Source organism: Tetrao urogallus (assembly GCF_951394365.1).
Source record: "Tetrao urogallus genome assembly, chromosome: 8".
Lineage (NCBI taxonomy): Eukaryota > Metazoa > Chordata > Aves > Galliformes > Phasianidae > Tetrao > Tetrao urogallus.
In genome coordinates, this window is record NC_136821.1 from 1,514,418 (window position 1) to 1,539,455 (window position 25,038).

The 25,038-nt window shown below is 45.3% G+C and overlaps 1 protein-coding gene across 2 annotated transcripts; it reads left to right on the plus strand.

The window, feature by feature from the left end:
• Nucleotides 1-4,102: 4,102 nt before the first annotated feature.
• On the plus strand, nucleotides 4,103-13,625 carry ARL5A (ARF like GTPase 5A; the record flags this gene model as incomplete). 2 transcript variants are annotated; one of them, XM_079538825.1, is made up of 6 exons in its annotated part: nucleotides 4,103-4,148; nucleotides 5,478-5,538; nucleotides 8,300-8,447; nucleotides 9,522-9,605; nucleotides 12,917-13,068; nucleotides 13,571-13,625. In XM_079538825.1, 6 exons carry the CDS (start codon nucleotides 4,103-4,105, stop codon nucleotides 13,617-13,619), a joined length of 540 nt encoding a protein of 179 aa, XP_079394951.1. In that variant the 3' UTR covers nucleotides 13,620-13,625. The 2 variants fall into 2 exon arrangements, with proteins under 2 accessions (XP_079394951.1, XP_079394950.1); XM_079538824.1 differs by lacking the exon at nucleotides 4,103-4,148 and adding an exon at nucleotides 5,090-5,141.
• Between the last annotated feature and the right edge of the window lie 11,413 nt (nucleotides 13,626-25,038).

Below are 25,038 nucleotides of genomic sequence, written 5' to 3' on the forward strand. Positions count from 1 at the left end.
GAACAGCACAGGAAGAAGATCAGGCAAAGTGCAGTTTTATGTACGCATGAGAAGCAGAGGGGTAATGGAAAGGTGAATACTGCTCAAGCTGCAAACCACGGACCTTGGGCTTCTCAGTTCCCAGAAGATCTGTTCCTCATCCGAACTAGTTCCCAGTGCCAGCTTGGCAGTGCCCAGCCCCACCAGGAGCCAGTTCGGGGGCACTTTGGTAAAGACATGGCTGCCTTTACTCAAAAATGAGAGCCACAAATTCATGTTTTCTGTTCTGCTGATTTGCCCCTTTCGGTTTTTACTTCTAGATGCTGTATGTGTAGCATTCTACAAGGCATGCTAGGTAAAATATACTATGCAAATGTGTACAGTGTTGCATGCTTTGCTCTCCCTCTGCTTTTAGTGGCTTTCAAAGAAAAAAGAAAGTGTTGTTATTTTTGTGATCAGAATCATTTAAAAAAGAAAATGCAGACTGCATGCTGTTAGTATCCTCATTTCTATGGATTTGTTTTATGGGATTTAGATGTACAAAAATGAACTGCATTACAATAACTTTTCTACAATAAATCAAAAACTACAAACAGCACTCAGAAGCCTTGTAAGTCTCTGTGTTCAGCACTCAAGACTGGGAAAGTGCTCAGAAGAATCACTGATGGAAACGGTTCTGAATGTTGTGGCATTTTTATTGTTTGATGGTAGGTTTTGGCAGTGGTTCCTCCTGTTAGCATTTTTAGTCAATATCAGTGAGGCTCTGAAGAAAGACATGCATCTGGTCTGTGAAATGAGTGGTGTTTATTTTTAAATCTATCTGCTCTTAAATAATCACAGCTCAGAAGCACAGAAGTCTGCGTAACATCTCACTGCTCCATCAAGAAACAAAATCCTTCAGCCAAAGGCTGAAAGATTCTCATGACCATAATGGTCTTTGGAACCAATCCTCAGTATGACCTCATGTTAATTTAACACTTGTTCCTAGAAAGAAGCAACTATCAGAATATTGTGAGATATTAAGAAAGAAGCAAAACCAGGTTGTAATATCCTGAAAACAGGAAAGCACTGAAAGATGCTACCTTTAGCTAAACCTGAAAAGCAGTCGTGGGAGTGAAATTACAGGGTGAGCTCCGTTTTGGAGTTGTTCCACGGGGAAGCAAATAGACTTATTTTCTTCAAAGTGCATAAGCAGCAACCCAACACAGTGGCCACGTAAGAGATCCGGGAGCACTGTGAGCCAGGGCCCGCACAGCCAGACAGACGGAGCAGCTCTGAGCCCAGCAGTTGTGCTGCTCGTCTGCCCTTTGTACCCACCTGCTGCTCCTTGCTGCTGCTGGAATGCCACCAGGTGCTCCTCGTGCCTCCCCAGGCTGGCTGGCACCCACAGGAACCAGCTCTGCCTGCTTCACAGCCCTCCTGCCCTGGGCCTGCCTTCTGCGGGCAGAAATACGGGTATCAGGTAATCTGTGTGCTTGTGGTGGGAATCGCTTTAAGTATCTAATATAAATGCAGCATTTTAAACACAAATTGAGTAACTTTGACAGTTCAAAAGTAGATTCTAGCATGTGAGTTTCAATCAAAGCTGTTTAATAAAGAGTTTGTGGCCTTTTGAATAAATAGGGCAAAAAATACATTCTTTTGTGTGGTTTAATCTATTCCTGGAAGTAAAAGGTTTGTGAGCCACATATCCTGCCCGTCTCTTCTACATGTTCAGCTTTGCTCTGCAGTTGCTAGGAGCAAACTGTGTGCTATTTGACAGAGGCTTTTTGAATTTCCACGAGTAATAATCATAATCGCTACAAACTGTGCCAACTGCAGTGCTTCCCTAGAAAGCTCCCACCAGGAACAGCAGCCAGGTGGTAGCATTAGCATGTAAAAAAAGCACATGTTGAATCAGGCCACAGGCACGGTTTAAACCATGACTGAACTACCAGAAGGAAGCAGGAGCTGAAATCTTAACATCTTCCTGATCCTGAAATACACTGTATAATCCCTTATCTGGTCAAAATGCTGCTCCATTTGTGCAGCTGTTGGCTGTAGAGAGGCTGCTGGCAGTTGGCTGGGTAGCATGGCAGGGTGCTGGCAGAACCAAATACAGTTCTGAAATGTTGCTTAAAAACATCAAACAAGAAAAATGCCTGGTGGGGGGGAGGAAGAGGAAAGAAAGGCGGAAGAGCTTTTCTATTTAAAGATTCAAAATAAGTGAGTTTTGTTACCTTCTTCCATAGCTGTGTGAGTTCTGTCTCAACTAACCCTGGTGCCAGCCCATGCGTTTTGGGATCACCTGCTGCTCGCACCAGGACTGCAAACAGAAATCCACTGTGCACAACTGGAAGTCTGTAGAGGCACCGCAGAAGGGGTGGCTGCAGGCCGATTGCTGCTGGGACTGAGCACTGGTAAAAAGCACACAGGTGAACCCCAGGGACAATGGCACATTGTGTCTGGTTATTTTCAAGCTGGATGGCTACCAAAGTTACTGGCGCAGAGCATGGTTCATTTCACGCTATTAAAGGTGTAATGTGCCGGTTCATTACCAGGATGTTTATTTTCTTCAGCTCTTAAGGACTGAACATTCCAGCACAAAGCACGAGTGCCCGCAGATGCACACAGAAACTCAGAGACTTTGCTGGCCTTGCTGCAACTACTGTTAATATTGCAGCAGGGGAAATAAAAGCAAGGAGCCACTATCAAAATGAAAGTTCCCAGCACAGTTACATCTATTACTCAGATAACTGTAGGTGTGTTTTCTTCATTGGGCCCACCAGTGTTATTTAACACAGAGGCATCTGTGTCAGCTGTGGGCCCTGTCTGGAGCTCTGTACTGTGGCAAAACCTCGTGCTGAAAATAAGCACTGCTCGTGCGTCTGACCTCAAGTCTTGTGGAAAGACAAAACATAACTGGCTGAGGTAAAAGTAACCTTTCGTACAGGCCTTGAGGCTATAAGGCAGGCGGTGCTGAGCAGAAAGCAGTGTGGACAGAAAGCCTTCAGATGGAAGGAAAGCAGCACATCTGCCCATGCCTTTCAAAGTGCCTGTGTGAGAAACAGCAGCACGGCTGCCGTGTTGCTTGGGGTCATCATCTATGTGTCCAGAGAGCTCAGTGCAATCTCAATGCTGAAGGAACACTTGTGTGTTCCAGGCCCTTCAGCCTGCAGCACTGAAACTCTGCTCATAGCAACCAGCGCTGCCCTGCGTGGGGTAGGACCTGAAGTGAGTGGGGCAGTGGGGGGTGCTGAGGGGTGCTGAGAGGTACTGAGGGGTGATGAGGGGTAGTGAGAAGCACTGAGGGGTGAGGATGGGCACTGAGGGGCAATGAGAGGCACTGAGGGGACACTGAGGGTAGCTGAGGGAGCACTGAGAAGCACTGAGGGGTGCTGAGGGACAAGCAGGACAAGGGGAAATGGTTTGAAATTGAGGGACGGGAGATTGAGGTTGGATGTCAGGGGGAAGTTCTTTGCTATGAGAGCAATGAGGTGCTGGAACAGCTGCCCAGAGAGGCTGTGGATGCCCCGTCCATCCCTGGAGGTGTTCAAGGCCACGTTGGATGGGGCCCTGGGCAGCCTGGGCTGCTGTGAAATGTGGAGATTGGTGGCCCTGCCATCAATGGTGGCGTGGGGTTGGAGCTTCACGATCCTTGAGGTCCCTTCCAACCCAACCATTCTGTGATTCTGTGGTTCTGAGGGAGCACTCAGGGCCACTGAGGGGCATTAAGAGGCGCTGAGTGACAGCGAGCCTCAGCCTCGCGCCGGCCGCGCGGTGGGCGTGGTTTCCCAAGGCCGCCGGGAGGCGTGGCCTCCCTTCGCCGGCACGGCCGCACGTCCTCCCCGCCTGCGCGTGCCCTACGGTGGCCGCGAGGAGCGCGGTGTGCAGCGGAGCGGTGCCGGCCGGCGGCCTGCGGGAAGGCTGCTGAGCGGCGCGAGGAGCGGGGCGGAGCAGCGCGGGCGGCGGCGATGTCCGCGCGCGGGAGGCGCTCGGCCCGCAGTGCGCAGCGCGAGCAGGCCCGGCGCGGGGGGCTCCTCCCGCAGGCCGGGAGCCGGGCCGGGCCCTGAGGCGGCCGCGGCCTCGGGCAGCCCCTGGCGGCGGGTGCGGAGGAGCCGGCGCCGGCCGGAGCGGGCCGAGGATGGGGATCCTCTTCACCAGGATCTGGAGGCTGTTCAACCACCAGGGTGAGCGGCGAGCGGAGCCGGGCCCGTCGGCGCGGGCGGTCGGGGCGGGGCCGGGCCGGGCCCGGGGGCTCCGCGCGGGGCGCATTTACGGCTGCGGCGCCGTGAGCGAAGTCGGCGCTGCGGAGCGAGCCGTCCTGCCAGACCGCGTTTCGGTGTTGGCTCGGTGTTGTGCCGAGCGGGCTGGGCTGTCCGTGTGACGATGGTACGAGGCTGCTCTGCGGAACCGCAACGTGTCGGTTAAATCGGAACCGAGGAACCTCGCTTGCCTGAATGCGTCCTCCCAGCGATCCCGACTCCGGGAGCTGAGCTCTGGGGTGCGGAGCCTGGGCGGGCTGCTGGGGGGGAAACACACATCTGAGTGTGCTAGGCCACATCTGAGTGTGATGGGCAACGCCGCCTGTAGAGTTCAGGTTCCTTCTGTGATGCGTAGGAAAGAAGGTGCTAAGCAGAAACGATCAGCAGTTCTGGCGCGAGCGCTAAGTGCTGGAGTAGCTTTTTGTTGTACCGGTTCGTTTGTCTAAAACCAAATTGGGTGAATGAGAGCTGCCAGACGTAGGCAAATCTCCTTTCTGTGTTTCAAAGCTGCTAAAAGGGAAACAGGACACGTGGTGGTTGTATGGTTGGACTTGGTGATCCAGTGGTGAGGCACTGGCACAGATTGCCCAAGGAGGCTGTGGATGCCCCATCCTTGCAGGCATTCAAGGCCAGGCTGGATGTGGCTCTGGGCAGCCTGGGCTGCTGGTTGGCGACCTGCACACAGCAGGGGATTGGAACTGGATGAGCATTGAGGTCCTTTTCAACCCAGGCCATTCTGTGATTCTGTGATGTTAGGGGTCTTTTCCAACCTTAATGATTCTGTAGCTTGAGGAGCAGCGCTCTGTGTGCTGCACGATATTCCTGCAGGCAGCACTGCTGCTTTCTTAACTGCTGCTCAGAAGGAGATGAAGAAGTTGCTGGCTGTGATAGTAGCATGGCCTTGGAAAGGCACGCTTGGTTTGTATGAGCATTCTGGAGAGATGCTATAGTTGGGGCAGTAGAGAATGCAGTCTATTATGATCTGCAGGAGTATAGAAGCTTCGGAAAGCATGCTCAGCAGCTTAGAGAAGGAAGAAATCCAAATGTCATATCTTAGAAATTATTCCTTCAGGTGTGCAGATAGGAAACAATAGCACAGGTAGACTGTTAGGTATAGTCTGAAATCCAGCACCAGAGCTACGTGCTGGCTGAGGAGATCCGTCTGCAGCGCAGCGTGAACCTTGCCTTGTAACGCAGTCCTTGTTGTGATAGCAGAGCTAACAATGTGACTTACTGGTTGTATTTTTATTTCAGAGCACAAAGTAATCATTGTTGGTCTGGATAATGCAGGAAAGACTACCATTCTTTATCAATTGTAAGTACAAACTGCAGCAGTGTTTCGTGTCTCAAGGTGTGTGTTGTGTGCATTGCTTTGGCTTATTTTCACTGCTTTCCATCTTTCTTTTTGCTTGGAGATTGCCGTGCTGGAAATTATGGGATAGGTGGTGCTGAGATCAGAGTTTGGAAATGTCTGTGTTCCTCCTGATGTGTGAATAAGGTTTTGTTGAGAACTATTTACGAAATTACTTTGCTATTACAATTGATCACAGCTGCCTTTGGTGTCACAGCACAGGCTGTCTGCCAGCTCCATAAAATAGGGTTACACTGAGGGTTAGCCACAGCACAGTGCTGCTGTGCTGGTCCATGCCACAGCGTGTAACTGTGCCATTCTTTGTGAGTTGCAAAGCACCAAAGCCTGACCTCTCCCTGCCTCAAATTGTGTCCTGCCCACCTTGGGAGGTGAGGGAGGGCTGAGCCACCAGCAAGCCTTGCAGTGTTGGTTTCTGTTGAGCTGTTTGTGGGTTGCATTTGTCATGCCTCAGCCTTGCTGCTGATGTCTGTGGAACCTGCATGGGCTCCGTATCGCTTGTCCTCCACGGCGCTTTGATAAAGGGCTGCAGGTCTGTGCCTGGGCTCGGAAACTGCAGGTGGAACAGGCAGCTCAAGGCCTCTTCATAGCAGGACCAGATTGGCCTTCTCTCACAGCAGGCAGCCTGGTGCTAGGAAGCACTCTTTCTCCAACCCTACATTGAAATGTTGCAGGGGTGAATATTTCTTTTGACAAACTGATTGGCTTTTGCCTTTCTGAAATGTGAAAGTTATGCGGTATTCCCAGCCCTGTGCAAGCTGCACAGGAGAAAGTGAAAGTACAAGGATCACTGTTGTTACCAAACCGAGAGTGAGAAAATATTTTCAGTATTAAAAAATTAATAGAATGAAGTGGAATCTTTTAAAGAGCGGTAACTGTTGCTGCTGAGGGCCATCCTTGGTGTGTTACAAAGCTGCCTGTGTCTTTTCGCTTCCTCCACCAGTGTCTCATGATTCTTTTCATCATCTTCTTTCTGCCATCTCAGTGTTTTCTTTTTCCCTTTTGTACAGTGGATGGCTGTGTGCCTCCTTTTCCTCTGTACCCTTTTTGGCATTGCGCGACTTCCCCTTCTCGCTAGTTGAAGGGTGCTGCTCTGGATGGGTCTGATCTGCTGCTCCTCCTGCCTGCCTCTTGCTTCAGAAATGTTTGCCCGCTGTATTTTTCCTTGTACAGTTTCTCCGTGGCAGATAAGCGTTCTGAGCAAGAATGAATGTTTGACTTTTGGAACAAACGGGCAGAGATAACTGCAGCAGTGTCTCAGTGTGCTGACTGGTGCTTGATGTCGTGGAGGGTCACAGCACTTTGGAGCAGTGATTCTTGTAGCAGATCGTGGCAGCCCTACAGACTCTTTCTTTCTTTCCATTCTCATACTCAGCTCTCCCTCCCTCGTTGTTGAGCAGGATTTGGCATTCTGTTGTCTAGAAATGCCATGAAGCTCCACGCTAACCTTGTTTCAGTGGGGAGGAGGAAAGAAAATCCACCTATCATGTTGCACACAGAGACTTGCTGACAGCTTGAGTGTGAAAGGCTGCAGGTTCAGCCAGGGAAATGGGAGCTGTGAAATGCCTTTCCCAAGCATTAAAAGAACTCTGCTGAAACCTGGTTGTGAAATATTAAATCAGCCAGAGGCATCTTGTTACCATTGTTTGCCTTAATTTCATTTTACTGTTCTTTCTCGTTCTAATACTTCTCTTTCCCCAATCTTAGCTTCCCCAAACTTGTGTGATGAGAAAATACCTTGTCTTGGTGCTAAGACATTGAGTGTTCCATCTCACTCAATGTTGTTGTCAAGGGTGTTCCTTCTCACAGTGTTAGGCTACCCTTTTATTCCTCAGTAAATAGCCTAGTACTGTTACAAGTCTCAAATTGATGTCTCTATAACTGAAAGCTCTGCTGAAGTATTTAAAAAGTGTGTATATATATGTATATATATAAAGTGGAAAAAGAAGATCATGATTTTCAGAAGAAAAAATAATTAAACTCTTGAAAAAGTTTGATCTTTTCCTTTAAAGCTGCCTTTGTGATTTATTTATTTTTTTAATGTCCCTTTCAATAGGGCTTAAATAACTTGAAGAGTGTCCAGAATACACATTTGGTTATTACTCTTTATGTGCCTTAATGACAGAGTTGCACTAAGTATCTCTAAACCAATGTATTTCTCAACCTTAATTAATCAGCATTCATCTCCACAATTGAGATTCCATTTGCTGGACAGAAGGAAGTCTGGACATAAAGTAACTGCAGTGTGAAGGAGTTGTGTGCGTGCTGTCCAACCCTGTGTTTGGTGGAGCTGGATGAGCAGTTGTTTTTCTGCAACCTTGGAATTCTTGTGGCTTAACCATAGTCTTGAAGAAAAGCAACTGCTCTCTTCCATGCTGCATCGTGCCAAAAGCAGCCTGGAAAAACAAGAGCTGGCTGCTTGAAACGCTTTCTGAAGCAAATGCTCCCTCAGCTTTATGTGATTTAATGAGTTATAAAATAGTTTTCTTGCTCTCTCAGCTTTATAATTGAACTGTTATGTAGGTCACCAAATCCTCCTTTATGGTCATTTTTATTCTCCTCCGACTTTGTCCCTATTTTTGCATGAGAGGTTTTGCTAGAGTTCCCCCACTAAGCTTTCCACCTTGGGGAAACCATCAGCTTTAGTGTCACGGAAGCAGGTTCAGTGCTGGCCGTGCGTGACAGAGCCGACCTCTTCTCCCTGCAGCTCGATGAACGAAGTGGTGCACACCTCACCTACGATAGGCAGCAACGTGGAAGAGATCGTGGTCAACAACACGCGCTTTCTGATGTGGGATATCGGAGGGCAGGAGTCGCTGCGCTCCTCGTGGAACACCTACTACACCAACACTGAGGTGAGAGCCCAGGCCCTGCCCTCAGGCCTGTGGGAAAGAATGGCTGCCCAGAAGGAGAGAGCCTACAGAACCATGGCGCGCTCCCAGGGAGCTGCACTGCACGCGTTGAGTGTTGTGTAGCAGCTCCAGGGTGTTTGTGTTGTACAGCAGCCTGCTTCACAATCACAACTCCCTTCTGTTCTTTCATAATGTACTTAAAAGTAACTTCAAGGACCCCGTGTCTGGGGATCCGTGGCCTTGGGGCAGGTGTTGCACATCCCCGTGTTTACAGGTTCCTACTGCAGACTGTAACAGCTGTTTCTCTGTAGCAGTGCTTCAAAGCCTGTGTATCCCCAAAATGAGCAAGGCTGGAAGTCCTGATACCAGGAGCTCTGTCTTGCAGGCTCCTATGATCAATTCACTCAAGCACCCTGAGAGTTTTGAGAGCACCTCAGTGACAAAGCTGCAGCACACACGCTGGAGTTGATTAAAATCGTGCTTCAAGATTTCCTACGTGATAACAGTTGTGGTTTTATTGATGTTGTTTTCTTTAAAAGGTTAACCTTTTTAGTCTTTGTTTTCCTGTGCTTCACTAGAAGGCACTGTGACACGAATATGCACGTATACTTTTGAAGTGTGACATTTATGGTTTTTTTAAAATGTTTTTAAATCCCTTAAATTCCTACTTTCATGTTAGAGCTTGAAACAAAGGGAGGAAGCTGATATACTTCACCTTCTTACGGAAGCGACAAATCATCTGAGCAATCTCTGTGCTACCTCAGTTATGCGAAGCAAAGAGTAAAGCCAGATCTGGGGTGCTGACAAGGGCTTGCTCTTAGAATAAATTTTTCACTTGAAAGTGGAGGTCAGAAAAGATTCCTCAGAGCTGTTTTGTATACAAAGCACTGGCTAAACTGCTAACCATAGCAGTGCTTTGGGTAACCAGCCAGGCTCTGCATCTGGGACAAGACTCCTGATAATCCTGCTGGCTGTCTGAATAACCTGATGGGAGCAATGATCTGTGTAAGCACGTGTGGCCGGAAGGAAGCAGTATATTCTTTGAAATGCTGACTCATAACTTTTGGCTTTTTAAAGTTTGTAATAGTTGTCGTGGACAGCACAGACAGAGAGAGGATTTCGGTGACTAAAGAAGAACTGTATAAGATGTTAGCACATGAGGTGAGTAGATCCTGAATCTTCTCTGTTGCAATATTCGTGGCTAAGATGTGGATCAGGAAACTGGTCTGTGAGAGCTTCATTTAAGAATGCCATTTAAGTCTGATGGTGGGAGACAGACCAGAGAGGGCACATGGCTCAGTTGGAACCCAGGGCTAATGTTAACAGCCATGTTCCTGGCTATGGGCAGTGCTGTCAGACTGTCTGGTTTTTGCTAGAGGCTCTGTCTGTTGGGAAACTCCCAGTACATTTGTGGGAGATCAGTGATTTCATATTAATTTATAAAAGTAACTTTGCAGCTTCTGAGTGCTTCATCAAAACAGAAGTTGGCACTTAGAAATGATGTATGTGTTTTTTCAGCATAAGTCTTGAAGACCTGCAGTAGCTGAAGAAGGGCTGTTACGCTGTGCCTTTATTCTTGTTCATTGTGGCTGTTAGGTTGTTAAGTCTTCAAAGGAAACCTTTGCAATAAGAACCAAACAGCAATTGGGATAATTGCAGTAATGCAAAATGCGTGACGTAAACTCTTAAAGTTCAGGCTGGATGTGGCTCTGGGCAGCCTGGCCTGGTGGTTGGTGACCCTGCCTATGGCAGGAGGGTTGAAACTGGATGATCTTTGAGGCCCTTTTCAGCCCAGGCCATTCTGTGGCTCTATGAAAATGTGTGAGAAAGCTGTAGTAGCTATCATTCTACATCAGCTTGAACTTACAGAATGAGTGTGATTTGCTAACTTGTGAAAACTCTTTCAAATAGAGTGCTGTGTTATGTCTAAAATGGAACTGTCTGTTTCTGATTTGTAAGTGCTCTCATACTGTATAAGCCAAGGAGCAGTGCAATGTAATGTAAGTTATCTGCCCATGAAGTGGTGCAGGACCAGAGGCTGGAGTTTTAATGAGTATGTGCTTCTATAAGCTTAACTTCTGCTGTTGATATGTAAGATCAGCAAATTTAATGCAAATGGGATCAGTTTGTATGAGCTGACACTGAGCTTCCAAATCTAAAAGTGTCAGAATACAAAGATGTGCGTAGAATTGATGGCATTATATCCCAAAATATTCCATCTATATTTAAACTATCACCACTGTTTAGCAGGTAACTCCAGAAAGGCCCAAGGCTGCATCTATCTATCTATCTATATCTCTGTATGTAAATATATGTATTTCCTGTGAATGATCATGGTAGCATTGAAGAAACAACCAAGACCTTTCTTCAGGGTCTTGATGGTTTTTTTTCCTTTTGTATTTAAATTCGAGTAGTGTTTAACATGTCACTGAATTTCTTCCTTAGTAAGGTTGGTGTAATTAGCTGTGAGCCACAGGACAGGTAATGCTTTTTCTGAGAAGTAGGTGTCCTTCCAAAATGTTGTTGTTTTTATTCCATGACCTTGGGATTTTAGGCAACTGTTTTGCAGAACTTTGAACTGTAAACCTCAGCCAGTGTCCAGCTGATGTGCAGGTTCTCGTTAATCTAAACTGCTTTTTCCTCCATGCTCAGAGGCAGCTCGGTTTAGCTTCTTGAAAGAGACCATGCTTTGTCTGGAACTTTGCATTTTGTGATGCTCAAAAGGTGCAAATTCTACAGAAGTAACCCTGACTCAAGATGCAAGTCTCCCAGGAAGGCTGGGGTGGCAGGGAAGGAGGCGGGCCGGTCTGTCTCATCTGTGGCACTGTGTGAGCTTATATAGGCTTGGCTGCTGCAAGGTCCTGCTGCTACGGGTTTCATTTCTCTCCTTCAGGCTGTCCTTGTGCTAGCAATGAAGGTCTGTGGCTAGCTGTGGGGTTTTGGTTTTGCTAGCTCAGGTTGGTGTGTGGTGAATGTTCAGCCAGCTGGGCGAAACCCATAGTGAAAGCAGAGGGCAGGAGCAGTCCCAGAGCTGCACCTTCTGCCTGGTTGTGGCAGAGCACTGCATGCAGCGCAGGGACCGTTGCCATCGAGTCTGCTGTCAGCGTTAGAATTTCTCAGCTGTACTATTTAGTCTGTTGCACTAGCTAAACAAAATCTGCATCTTCTGTTTCATAATCTGCAAGTGAGGGTGCGGAAGCTGTTAATGAACTGTATTTGAAACGAAGGAAGTTTGGAACTCTAAGCAGTGCGAATGCCCTTGCTTCACGATGGGAGGCTGCTTCTACACCCAGACAGCACACATCTAACAGGAGGTGTGCCTATTGCCTGCAGCAGGTTGTGGTCAGTACATTCTGCTAACCCTGCAGGTGCTACAGCACTTGGAAAGAACAGTGATATGTATAACCTGGAATGGAGATCAAATACGTACACTGAATAGCTGTTCTTTGCAGTCTTTGAAAAGTTCTCATTTTTGCTAACTAGTTCAGTTGGATTTGTTTGCTAAGGTAAAATTGACTTGCCCAAGTCAGTTCCAGCTATTTTCTGGAACAGAGGATCCCATGGGAATTAATGTTACTGCTTGTAAAAGTTAGTGTGCCTAATAGGCATTTAAGTGAATGGCTTTCTGGGAAGACCTTGTTACTTTCAGAGGGGCACTATGTGTCTGTACTAATGTAATTCAAAGCAGCTTGAGATAGAACAAGCTTGGTCCTAGAGTTGTCCTTCTCTAAGTGGTTAGAACCAATGTTTTGAGTATTTTAGAGCCCCATCAAGACAATTATTGCAGTGTGCTTGTTCATTTAGATGCCTGTGCTTTGATTCTGAAGTAGTGTAAATGATGATGTTCCACAAACGATGAACATGTTATAGATGAAATATTACTGCAGCTTGCTTTACACTGTCAGGGGCAGTCTCAGTGCTGCTTCAGAGGTGGGATTTCCATGGCAGAGGATGGCTGGGTGAGGCTTTCCCAGTGCTGGAGCACTACTGGGGCGTTGGTTCTGTGTAAGAACCGTGGCACAGACTGCTGGTTTGGCACTAACATCAATCTCACGGTGTGCATGTATGTGAAAGTTGGTATGTGTCAAAGCATGGTGTGTATAAAAGCCAGGCACAGGGAGGGAGAGCAGCTGCTTCAGATATACAGGCAGGAGCGCCCTGCAAGGAAAGGCTAAAGCAGAAGACCTGGACTCTGAAACAGACGGGTGATGTAACTGCACGTGCTGTGCTCAGGACAGAGATGCAGGGTGCCCTGATCCTCACAGGACAACAGAATGGCGTTGGTAGTTTTAGGCGAAAGTTGGACATCTGATCAACAAGATCAAAATATTTTCCTTTTAGAAGTTAAACGCTGACGCGGCTGCAGCATTTATAAGCTAGTTTGCTTGGGCTTACAACTCACGGGTTTGCTGTCACATCTTTTGTCTTTGAAGGCAGGTTTGTAATAGTCTTTTTTCTTCTTTCCCCCCAAGGACTTGAAGAAAGCAGGTTTGCTGATCTTTGCTAACAAGCAAGATGTTAAAGAATGTATGACTGTGGCTGAAATCTCTCAGTTTCTGAAGCTGACTTCAATTAAGGATCACCAGTGGCACATTCAGGCGTGCTGTGCTCTAACTGGAGAGGGGTAAGGGTTATTCTCTGTAGAGGACGGTCTTGAATGATTTTGGTATTTTTACTGTGGTGGTCAGTTGTAACACACTGCTCCCCTTTCAGTGATAATGCTGTACTTACTGTGTTCTGAATGCAAAAATCTGACATTGGAACAGAAAGATCTGATAACCAACATTTACAGGAAACTTGCAGTCTCGAAGTGTAGTTTTGAGTGACTGAGGCCTAATGAAGATGGATGTAGGAACAACCTCACGTTTTTCATTGGTCTATTAAGACTAATCATAATTAGAGGTAACTTCAGTGTACATCTGTAAGAGCTGAAGTCTTCTGCACATAGATGGCATAGTAAGACCTGAAAAGAGTGAATTGTTTCTGGAAATGCTGCCTTCAGTCAGAGTTAGAGTTCTCAAGAAGAATTTGATTGTTCGTGTAAATTGGTGCTGAGGAAGTAATCATCTTTGAAGATACCCTGAGGAGTGCACCCATTCCTTACACATTCTCTCTCTTGTTTACAGACTCTGCCAAGGACTCGAATGGATGATGTCAAGACTAAAGATCAGATGATTTTTAATGACCCCTTTGCACAGAGACTGCTTAAAAAAAAAAAAAAAAAAGCTGTACCTGTGGTTACCTTCACAGTGGCAGAATTGCTGGGTTAGGTGTATTTATAATGAACTGATTTCAACTTTATTTTCTACGTAGATGCACACACACATGTATATAAATCCAGACCGTTCAGCAGAAAGAAAGATGCAGGTGATGGCTCGAGGTTGTTTTCTTCTGGAGACGTGTGTAAAAGTGGTGATCCACCTCCCTTCCAAGATGCAGCCACTGACAACAGTCTGATGCCGAGTGTGGTGAAGATGAAGCAAGAGAAAGAACTTATGCTTTGGGGTTTTGTTATTACATTGTAGTCCTCCCTAGTCAAAGATGTGGCTTCATTATTTCAGTAAATTAGCAAACAAATCAATGGCATAGATATCAACTTTCCAGTATTTTTAAAGTTACTGATGTTACAAATGCAAAACTATTTTCCTGTATGTGTACTGTACATATTTGTGTATATTTATACCTCGATTTTAGGTTAATTGCAATCTCTTCAGACCAGTGTGTAAAGCTGAATCAGTATGTTGACAGCAGTACTAATATTTCACATTGCCAACGTGTCGCAACTTCTTTTCCTTCATGACCTGTGTGGCTGTAATGTCCATCAGACAGTTGGCTCACCACAACTTTATAAAGCAAGTTCTCTCTTAAGAAAACTGCTTGTTTCTCACATGATTTTTCAGTTTGATTTTTCATAGTGGGTTGGGGCGTACGGATTCACCTTCAAATTACAGCATCAGCAAACAGTAAAAATTTGCCAAAGAGTTTTGAAACAAATTTTCTCCTAATCATCATTGGATTAGATGACTCCAAAAAAATGCATGTCACGATGTTCTATGCTACTGCTTTACTTCTTTGGCAGCACATGTTCATTTGTGATTCAAGACTTGTAGAAGTACCTTTAGCTCTCATAAAGGGAAAAAGTTTGTGGTGTTTTGTTTTTTTTTTCCTTCCTTAACCAAAGAGGAGAGATGAAAGTATGTTTAAAAGTCCCAGTGGAATCCTACAAACTAGACATATGTTGTAGTGTTTTTCAGAGGAAGAGGTGCACTTCTTTGATAGCATCAAATGTATGTATATATCCATATGCAGTGGTTGGAATTGGGATGGGGAAGGGGAGTGCAGTAGAAGACACTACTTGAAAAGCTGTGAGTGACCCCTTGATCATGTTCCCACAGAAGTTCCAGGGCAGCACTTGCTGTGGATATAACTCCCTTGCACGGTCCCCAGGTGAGTTACAAGAAAGTGTCAAACACTGTGGTTGTCTTTTCTCCCTGCAGTATTTCATGGGTTGGTTGTTCTGTACGGAGGCTCAGAATTGCCGTGTTAAAGGACACAGGCTCTTCAGTGGGACTGCAGTTGGATGATTTGAAATATTACCAGCGTTGTAAAAAGGATATGTAGCCTTAATTGCAGGCTTTTATGTTGGGGTTGTGCGTTGGAAGAGTACAGTAAAATGAAATAAAACTTTGTTTAAAACGCCTTTCCCTTTTTAGCTCATACAACTGATAAGGATGGAAAAGACATTTTAAAGAACAAGCTTGAATTGAACTTTCTAATGTGCTCATCTTTGGTTGTGGGGTAATGTAGTCAGTGCATCTGCTCTGCATTTGCCTGCCTCACTGGGGATTGTGTTGTGAATGTGTGGGAAACAAAAGGAGGCAATTTCAAAGGTCTGTATTTAACAAAGACAGGTAAAGAATTTAACTTCTTAATGTATTTCTGGTATCTATGATGCTCACTGGCCAAGGATCCTGCTGTCATTGTTAAGCATTTCAGTGTGTACATGCATATCTTTCTGGTACATGCACATAGATACTGGTGTGTAACTGGTGTGTTGCAAAATGTACAGATGTTTGAAGAAATAACAACTTAGTGCAAAGATGAATTACTCAGTTTATCTGATGGTATCTTTGGGAACCAGGCTCTGTGCACTCTTGCATATAAAATGGAAGTGTACATCTTCTAGTCCTAAAGAAAAAGCAGACATGCTTATAAAGCTACGTGTCTGGTTTTTGAGTCTTCTGTCTTCCATGCCTTCAAAATATTTTGCTTTAGTGTTTTTCAGTACTGCACACTGTTGCCTGAATCTGTGAAGGTTGTGTGTTGGTTTTTTGGTGGTTTTCTAAGAAGTTCTTCCTGTTCACAGAGGAAATATCATGGAGCAGTTTCTATCTGGCTACTTCTTGATGGAATTTGCTGCCGACTCCTTCACTTAAATTAGTAGGACAGTGTCCAGATAATGAAAGCATGGTCTTTTTTTCCAGGTATAGCATATATTGCAACCAGACACCTTATATTTACATTGACTCTCCTTCTCCCCCTCAGTATCCCGGCCACTGCCACTTTGTGTGCCTTCAAAGGTACTGCATGGTTTGCTTCGCCTCTGTCTCGCAAGTGGCAGCCGACCCCAGCAGGGAGCTGAGAGTAACTGCACACATGAGATCTGCCTGTTAAAACAGTGTCTGGTGTCCTTATGAGCTTGTAATCTGAAAAGTAAGTAGCTGGATTGCAAACAGTACAGCCTTAACCCAGCTATGATAGCATCTAATAATTACATAAAATCACGAGGCTTCTTTACCATCTCCTTCTCATGCCACTGCATTTAGAGGGAAGATTTACTTAAATCTTGTGTGGTGACAGTGCTTACTGAAACACCACATGTCTGTAGCATTCTTCAGCAGTGTTTGGGAAGCAAAAGCAGATGTGCCTTCCTTGTACCTGCTAGGTGTGCAGTCTGTACAGGTTTCTGTAGTAGCTGGGCAGCCGTTATCACCTCTTCGTGAGCAGAGGGAACTCTTCAGGGTTCTAACACATCCAGCAGTGGTTGTGATCTCACTGAAAGCACAGCAAAAGTTGTGAAAGCAAAGGGCTGCATCCCACTGTTATGGTGAAAGACTCTGTGGAAGTGTCTGCCAGAAGGCTCCTCGTGAGAACAAGTGTATTTACTGACATTGTGAGGAGAACGTGAGGTGGCTGTGCATGTATGTTCCTTCACAGCCACAACGCTGTCATTGGGTCTTTTCCTGAGCATGCTGCCTTTCGAGTCATGTTGAAAATATTTTCCAAGTTAGTCGTGAAATAGAAGGAATCCTTACATTTGGTCATGGAGGAGAAAAGAGGCCAAACTCCTGAAGCCCTTTTCATGCACTTCTTGTTTACAGTTGTTTTCTTTTCCCTGGGGGACGATTCATGGCTTTTTGCACAGCTCTGCTCATAGAAAAGCGAGTTATCTGTGCTGCACAGAGTTTCTCACAGTTATAATTTGGAAGCAATTGTCCTAATGCGAGTTGTGGTCTTGATTTGTGTTGCATCTGTTTCCCCTCCTCTGCACTGTGTTGGATTTCTTTCCTTTTGTTCTTCATCCCTAGGATAATTCAAGAAGGTGGCAGGTGTCTTTTAAAAACATGTCACTGAGGTTTGTGCTATAGAACAACACCTTACCAGCAAACAAAATAGCAGTGCAGCATGTTTCAATATTCGAGTATCAAGGTGTTTCTTTTGGTTTAGCACATGACAGAGTTGGCACCTTGGCTGTACTCAGTGTTTCTCCTGTGAGCTGAAGATCACACAGGTTTTTAGTTGTGAGGAAAAGTGGGAAATTCTAACATAGATCTGCTTGGCCTCCCTTTTAAAATTCTTTTCCTCATTTCAGGGAGGGTTACTGTTTTCCTATGCACTAAGCAGTGTGTTCCCAGATGCGTGTTCATGTGTGAGTGCTGATAGCTGATAGGCACCTACTACAGTGTCTGCAGCCCAAGTGCCTACAACTAATGAACTGATCAGTTTTTTCTGTGTGTGCTGAATTTTCCATTCACCTTAAAATAGACACATATCTATGACAGTTTGTAAACTGAGTGTTCTTTCCCTTCCTATGCCCCAGTTTTGTCATGACTGGTGTAACATTTTAGTTCTTGAAGCTTTCTATCCTCTACATTCCAAGCACTCTCCATTTATCACACAGCTAGCTTTCTTTGTGAAAGGAAGGGATCCATTTGTCTGTGTATCAGATTTTTCTTCAAGGAACTGAGTTAAAGTAAATTAATCCAAGAATACTTGGTCTTGTAAACCTCCTTATTTAAGTAGTTCTTTTTAATTGGCTAATAAAAACATTAACTTTGCTACCATCAGACTAATTATGTCTGACAAGTAATTTCTCAGCTAATTCAAACGAATGTGGTATTGAGCTTTTAAACAGTGCATCATGGAGCATTATGGGCTAAGAATGACATGATGCTGTGAAGAATGGCACTGAGAAAGGCCAATGTCTGTGCATGTAGTCCTGGTGTTTTGTAAGTCAGTGCAGTGAGCATGCGAAATGCAGAAAAGGAGGAATTAGAAGTGGTTGCCACTAACTTGTTTTGCATTGTTGCTTAGACTCATAAGCAGAGATGGCATCCTTGCCTTACAGGGGTTTTACTGGTCAACTTTTCTATTGTACAGAAAGTGGTTTTGAAATTCGCATCGGATAGCGGTCGTTATTTATAAGAGGGTCGTCCCCATATATTGACCTCTATCCTGTTTGGGTTGGGTTTTTTTTTAAGCTTTTCTTATTAGTGACATTGGAAGGCTTGTCTGCTACTGAATTAATACAGAAAATGCTGCTTTCCCTTAAACCTGTAATTCATTCTTTGCAAATCACCATCAGCTCAGTGTTATCTTGTCTAAACGTTTCCTGTGTCAAGCACCATGGAGGGCAGAACAGTCTCCTGCTACAAAGAGAAGATGTGCTTTTCTGCTAAGAGACACAGACTCGGATTGGGGAGGCTGAAAAATGCAAGAACTGTGTGATAGAGGAGGGCTAGGTGAGCCAGGTCAAACTGTGTCCATGCAGAGCTCGATCGGAGTGTTTTCAGCATGCCCCCCCTGTTGTTACTGTGTGCTTTGCCAAAACCTTTTGTCCTGCAGCGTGGATCTACCGTGCAGGCTGTGAATGATGTGGTTTATTATATTCTCACTGGGTTTTTTTGTTGTAGTTTGTATGTGAAGTTACATCCATGTGGCTATGTATTAATGATGTTTCTAGAGTCATACTTACTTTGATTGCTTGCATTTTGTACTTCTCTTTCTTAAAATTTTGTCTTGAAAGAAATTCATAAAATCCATGGCTAGCTCTACTGCAATAAAACTTCATTCCAGAACATGTGAAATCATTGCTTCAAGTTAATATGAGAAGTTATGGGCTGGTTTATCTTGGCTTGAGCACTTCTGTGTTTTAAATATAAGCAAATCAATTAGAGTGATCTATCCACAACTTTATGAAGCTATTTAGCACAGCCAAGCTTGGTTGTGATTCTCTTGCATAACTTTTAATGAAGTTTTATCAGAATATTCCTCAAATTGTTTCCCCCTTTACCTCTTTCTGTCGTTCTGGTTTGTGAAACCCAGTGTGAGTGGAGCTGGAAGGAGCTCATCTTGTTCTTGTAGCTCTTGTTTGACGCACGGATTTGCCCTTAACTGCTGGAGAGGCACACGCAGGTAAGAGGCTGTGTGCAGTCACATTTATTTATAACCTCACAACTGCTATCCTTGGGAAAACTACCAGTCCTTACTGCTCTAAATGAAAACACTGGTCAGAATTTTGCTGTTTGCATTACAGCTTTTGCTTGTGTGGAAGGGAAACTTCTTTTCCCACATGGTTATAAGGGTTTGTCCAGGCATCATGTGGTGTGGAGAACTGTTTGGCAAAGCTGTGCTGCTGGGGTTTACGCTGGGAGGTTGCTTGGTAAAAAGTGTGTCTGCTGGTTTTAAATAGAAAAGAGAATGGATTTAATGGTGGAATGTTCTTTTCCTTCAGAAAATACTGAGTTGTAGTGGTGTGTTCACGTGTCGCACGCTGGTAGTTTGCAGCCCTGGGCTGTTGGGGTTACAGGTAACTGCTTAGAAAGCAAACGGGATGAAATTGAAGCTGCTTTAAGAAAAAAAAAAAAGGCATGTGGCTGCTCCAAAGGTATGCTGGTGGTCAGCACTGGAGCTGGAATTCAATCTTGTTCCATGGGTGTTAATTTTGGACTTGTTGCTCTATTTCTGTCTGCACAGTGCTTGTAGCCGTGTGATAATCTCTCAGATAAAAGTAACGCACAGACAGGTGTTCACCAGCTCAGATACGTACAGTAACTGCATGCTGCCTCTGTTACAGCGGCGCGATGGACAGCAAAGCGCTCTCCTGTGCTGTTCTTCTGCCTGCTGTCTGATGCCAGTCTACAGATCGCTACATTAGTGCAGAAAAATATACACAGAAGTATTCTGGGAGGGTTTTACTCCTGCGTGTTGTGTTGTTAGTGAACAATAACTTCATTCCTGCACATAAAGACGGTTTGCCACTGCTGATCTCCAGTCACTTCCCCTCTGCAGCCAACAGCTGAGCGTCCTGCATAGAGCAGAGCTGCTGCAGTGAGCCTTGCCTTAGTTATTAACATCTTCCTTATGGGCGTGGAATTGGTCTTTTAAAAAGAAAAATACTGTGTTGCTTTTTGGCTTTATTTTTCTTGTCTGTGTGAATGTTGAAGACCGCTTTGTTCTCTTTAATTGTATTTGAGTTACAACATCCTAACTGTTGGATCCTGTTACCACTTCTGAAAGTCCAAGTCACGTCATTACTGCTATTGCACAGTGGACTTTGATTTATTCCAAGTATTTAATGCATTTTTTCAACGTGATATTGAATGAGATGCAAAAGTACAGGATTGTTAACATCTTGGGAGCCAATACTTGTTATCAGCCTTGTTCTGTCTTGCTTTTTGCCTCATTTTTCAGAACTGGAAGGCATTTTTTTTCCAGGTGTGTGTGTGTGTGTATATATGTGTGTAGGCAAACTATTGGGGTCATGCAAAGTCATGCAGACCTTGGAATAACAATATTTTGTCTAATTTCTTTGTACATAAAGTCTTAGTCTGAATACAGGTACTGTTGAAGACTTGCTTTTGAGGTCCTTGTACTGCTGAATTCTAAGAGGCAACCCGATTGTAACCTGTATGTATAGCTTTAAAACATGACTTGTTGGATGCGTATTAGAGCCGTATAAACAACTAATAAACGTTATTGTTTGTATTAAGATGGATACCTCACCTCTTCATTTTAGATTACCCATACCATTTTCAGAGCAGGTTTGACAGTCTTTTTTCTCCCTGTGTGTGTATGTAAATGTTCATGTATGTGTGTATACATACAGGAATGATGTAGGTGCAGTGCAGGATGTAGCACCGTACGCCAGCACAGCTGCTGCTATTGGCAGCAGTAGGTGAGCACTGCTTTAACTCTATGGATAGCAATTTGGGCAAGTCTGATCCCACCTGCTGTGGTGCTGCCTGCTCAGCTCCATGTTGCTGGCCAGGAGCTCAGAGCTTGCACAAGCTCCTTTTCAGATACACCATAACCTCCCAGCAGCAAACCCTGCTGCAGTGTGCCCTGCAGTGAGGGGAAGGAGGTGCTGTGGGCTGTCCTGAGGGACAGAGGTGAGTGCTGGCTGGCCTGGTACGTTGGCTGAACATCCTTCGTGTGAGCCTGTGCATGTCAGTAAGTGTGCCCTTACTGTTGCACAGCATGGGATTTTCTTGTGTCTTTAGGAAGTACTTGGTTGTAAATCCAATTGCTTTGTAGATTGAGAAGTGTCTATTTTTGAAAGGCTTTAAACAATGTTTTTCCAACGTATTGGATCGCCAGGTGCCCTTGTTGGTTGCAGACTGTGGTAAGCAGTGTGAACATGTCAGTAGGCAGTGGACAAACCCAAATCTCACTTCCTCCAAGGTGCTACAGGTGCTGTAACATTTCAACTGCCATTAAGTAGAGAAGTTGGTAAATGAAGTCTTGGATTTGATGCGTGGATCTTCATAAGAACTTTGGGATCTTATTTTTCATCTAGACTTTAAAAAGAAGGATGAATTTTGTTAAGAGCAAATTTACATGCAAGGAGAAAGCTACTTTCCAAAGCACATTGGTTTATTTGATTTTGTCTCCCCACAGAACTTCTTTTGCATGTCTGCCACGTGTGTGAGGGAGAAGGCTGCTGGGAGAACAAGAATCGTCACTTGTGTGCTGCCTGTGCCTGCTGACACCTAACAGCATGCTCAAGGTAGAATTGTTACTGTAGCTTTTCTACAAGGCCTCAGAAACCCACTTACCATCCTCCAACCTCTGCCCAGACCCCTATGAGCTGCTCATCACCTCTGCACCTCAGCACAGAAATGAACCTGTGCCGTTGCTTCTGCAGGAAGCAAAGTGCTGAGTTAAAGCCGGCTGGTTTTATACGGATTGCTTTGGGCAGCAGGTGTAAAGCTTTTAATCTGCTGTGAGACAGAATCATTGTCAGTGCAAAGCTTTTGAGTGAGAGTAACGAAAGAAATACGGGCTGGTTTATGGAGATACAACTACTGCTGTTGTTTTTCTGCTTCTTGGTGATGGGAAGGTTTCAGGTGCAGGCCGTCCTTCCCACACTGTCACCAGTTGCCAAGCCCACTCTGTAGCATGGATGGATCCACTGACACAGGAGCACGGCCGGAGCTGCTCCATTTTACAGCTGCTTCAGGTTTTCTGCCAGTCACATCTGGATCAAACCCAGGATTATGAGGCATTTCCATGCACCAGTGTTTGCATGCTGCTCTGTGCTCCAGTCCCAAAGCCCTGTGAATCGTCTCTGCAGCCACTGCTCGTCTGGCTGCTCCTGGGCTGTTTCTTTCCTGCAAGGCCAGATGGGGGCAGAATCCTCCTTTTTATTGTAAATCCTTTAAAAAAAAAAAAAAGTTTCCAGTTTGAAGGAATCGATCCATCCCCAAGGTGCCCAAATGCTTCAAGCCTGCACTGCCACCAGAAGAAATCTTCCTTTCTGTCCCTCACAGCACTGCTTGAGTACCTGGGCACGGAGGATGGGAGACCTAATTCTGTGATAAAACTACTTTTATTTGCAATCTGTTGAAATCTGTTTCTCTGTGTCGTTCAGACTGTTGAAACAGGCTCTAGGTGGTGAGGATCAGAAGGCAGGAGGTCAATGGAACAGTGGAGCTGTGGCTGCTGGAAATCACCTGTACCTGCCTTTAGGAAAGCAGATCCCACCTTTCACCTACGGAGTCATTTGGATTAATTTAGGTAATTCCTGTGCCCTGACAGGGGCTTGCTCTAGGCACAGAAAGTGTCACCAATGGCAGAGCATTGCCCTCAGCATCCCATTTTGGGCAAACAAGGAAAGCTTTGTGTGGAGAGCCAGGGATGTGCTAGACTCATCTTCTGCTGTCTAACCCCAACGTGGCAGTTGTTAGCTCAGGTCCAATGGCACCCGCAGCTGCAGCCAAAGACAGCAGTCCCCTGCAGGTGAGCAAGAGGCAGCTCCATGCACTCATTCAGCTTCTTCCTTCCCCAGCAACACACACCCCATTTTGAAGCTGTGCAATTGCTTGGAAGATTTTCATGCATTTCTGTAGGCTTTCTTTGCAATGCTGAAAGCTTCGAGCAACTGCAGCCTCCTTCAGCAGGCAGCTCTGCTCAACACTGAAAACTATTTGCTTGAATTTAACGTCAGTGGCAAAAAAATCAGCAAACAAAAGTATTTCTTCCATACATGATGCTCAGAACTCTGTGGATTAAAGCACTTCTGCAGGAGTTACCTTGATTGTGAATCTTTGTAGTGCAGTGCTGAAACCAAAGGTGATTTGCTGCAGTGTGAAGCACTTGAGCTCGATGTAACCATGCCTGCGTTGTGCCTCATTTTCAGACTGGAAAGTGAGTGTCTGCATTAATCCATCCTGCAATGAACATCTGCCCTAAGGAGCAGAAGCCAAACTCAAACTGGGGCACAACAAGATGTGTCACAGGAGGTTTCCACACCTGGATAAGTCGTCATCTCTGAATTGTTTCCTATGCAGCACCAATCCCATTATATTCTGCTCAGCACAACAAGCAGCCATGTCTCAGCACTGCTGCCTTGGTGGCAGTGCTTTGCTGATGGCCACTGCCTGCAGAGCATCTGAGCCAGAGCAGTTCTACAGCTGCTTCTGTCCATCCACCCTCATAATGCTGCTTTATAAAAAGACCCATGAAGTCATCAGCGTTCGGCCCCTCGTGTAATCATTCCCAAGAAAATGAGCTGAAAGACTGCCAGACAGTGAAAATTTGAATCAATACGGTTTTGCTCCTCCTCGCTTCCCTACTGTACAGGAAAGCTGCATCATTGAGCCTCTTACAGAGTGAGGTGAGAGGGGGAGATCAGGACAGGACAGCAGGGCCATCGCCCATACAGGGGGTGTGCGGGGCAGGGACACCTGAGTGCTGTGGGGTGAGCAGAAGCATGGGGCTGAGAGTTCTTGAGCCTGGTGGTACCAGTGCTGAAAGCGCTGTGTAGTGAAGGGTGAAGAAATTGTATTCTGTATTTTTTTTTTTTTTCCTTTCCTGACTGTTTCTTTTTAATCCATTTTTGGTGTGAGTTATTTTGGTAAAATCACATTTATGTCACTGAGGGAACCATCAGTGAAGAAACTTCAGCTTTTAGAAGTCAGAGTTAGCTCATGAGCTCCTGCAAATGACACTGGAGTCTACTCTCTTAGTACAGAGGGGCACAACACCAGATGAGTTAAATATTACTTGTGGTGCCATTTCTTAATGCAATGAACAAGACTTCACTGACTGCACTAATGAAGCTGTTATCTTGTTGTCTGGCGCCACCGCAGAGGTGAGCAATACGAGCAATGGAGGGCTGCTTAGGGCTGGTAGTAACAGTCCAGAGGATTTCTCATAGTGGCTGCTGCATCAGTGACCTTTGTGTTGTGCTAATGACCTTTCATGGAGCGTTCTGCCACTGGGAATTGCTTCTGCAAAGCGCTACTGGCCACAAGTTACGACTCCTAATATTTGATGGACTAGTGCAGATTGTATTTCAGGATATGAGATACCATCCCAGCAATGCAAGTTAGGAATGCTAAGCATGTTGCAGTCCTTCCCCTTCATTTTACTGGTGGAGGTGTTGGTAACCTCACATAGAAATGTGCTAAAAGAGCAGAGAAAAGGGAGAAGTTTCTAAGAACAGCTCTTGAAGACACTGGTTTAGTAAAGTCCCTAACACTGAGATTGACATATCCTGCTCTCATTAGTATGTAGGCTATCACTTTGAAAGAAGCTCTTGTAAAGCCATGCACTCTATTAGCCAGTTGTCAAGTTGGCATCTTTCAGGTTAAGGAGACTCAATGTCCATGAATGGACATTGATGGGAGGATTTAGTGATCAGAGTATCTTTTTGGGAGCAAAGTGCTTTATGCACTCTGCTAATCTTGATCTTTTCTGGCAGTTCTTGTGGCCGTGCCCTTCAATGACTCCTTCAGAAGCCCATGTCTCTGCTAAATTGCATGCATGCTAATTCAGTTGGTGTGTGAGCCAGCTTGCAGTACTGGGGTGG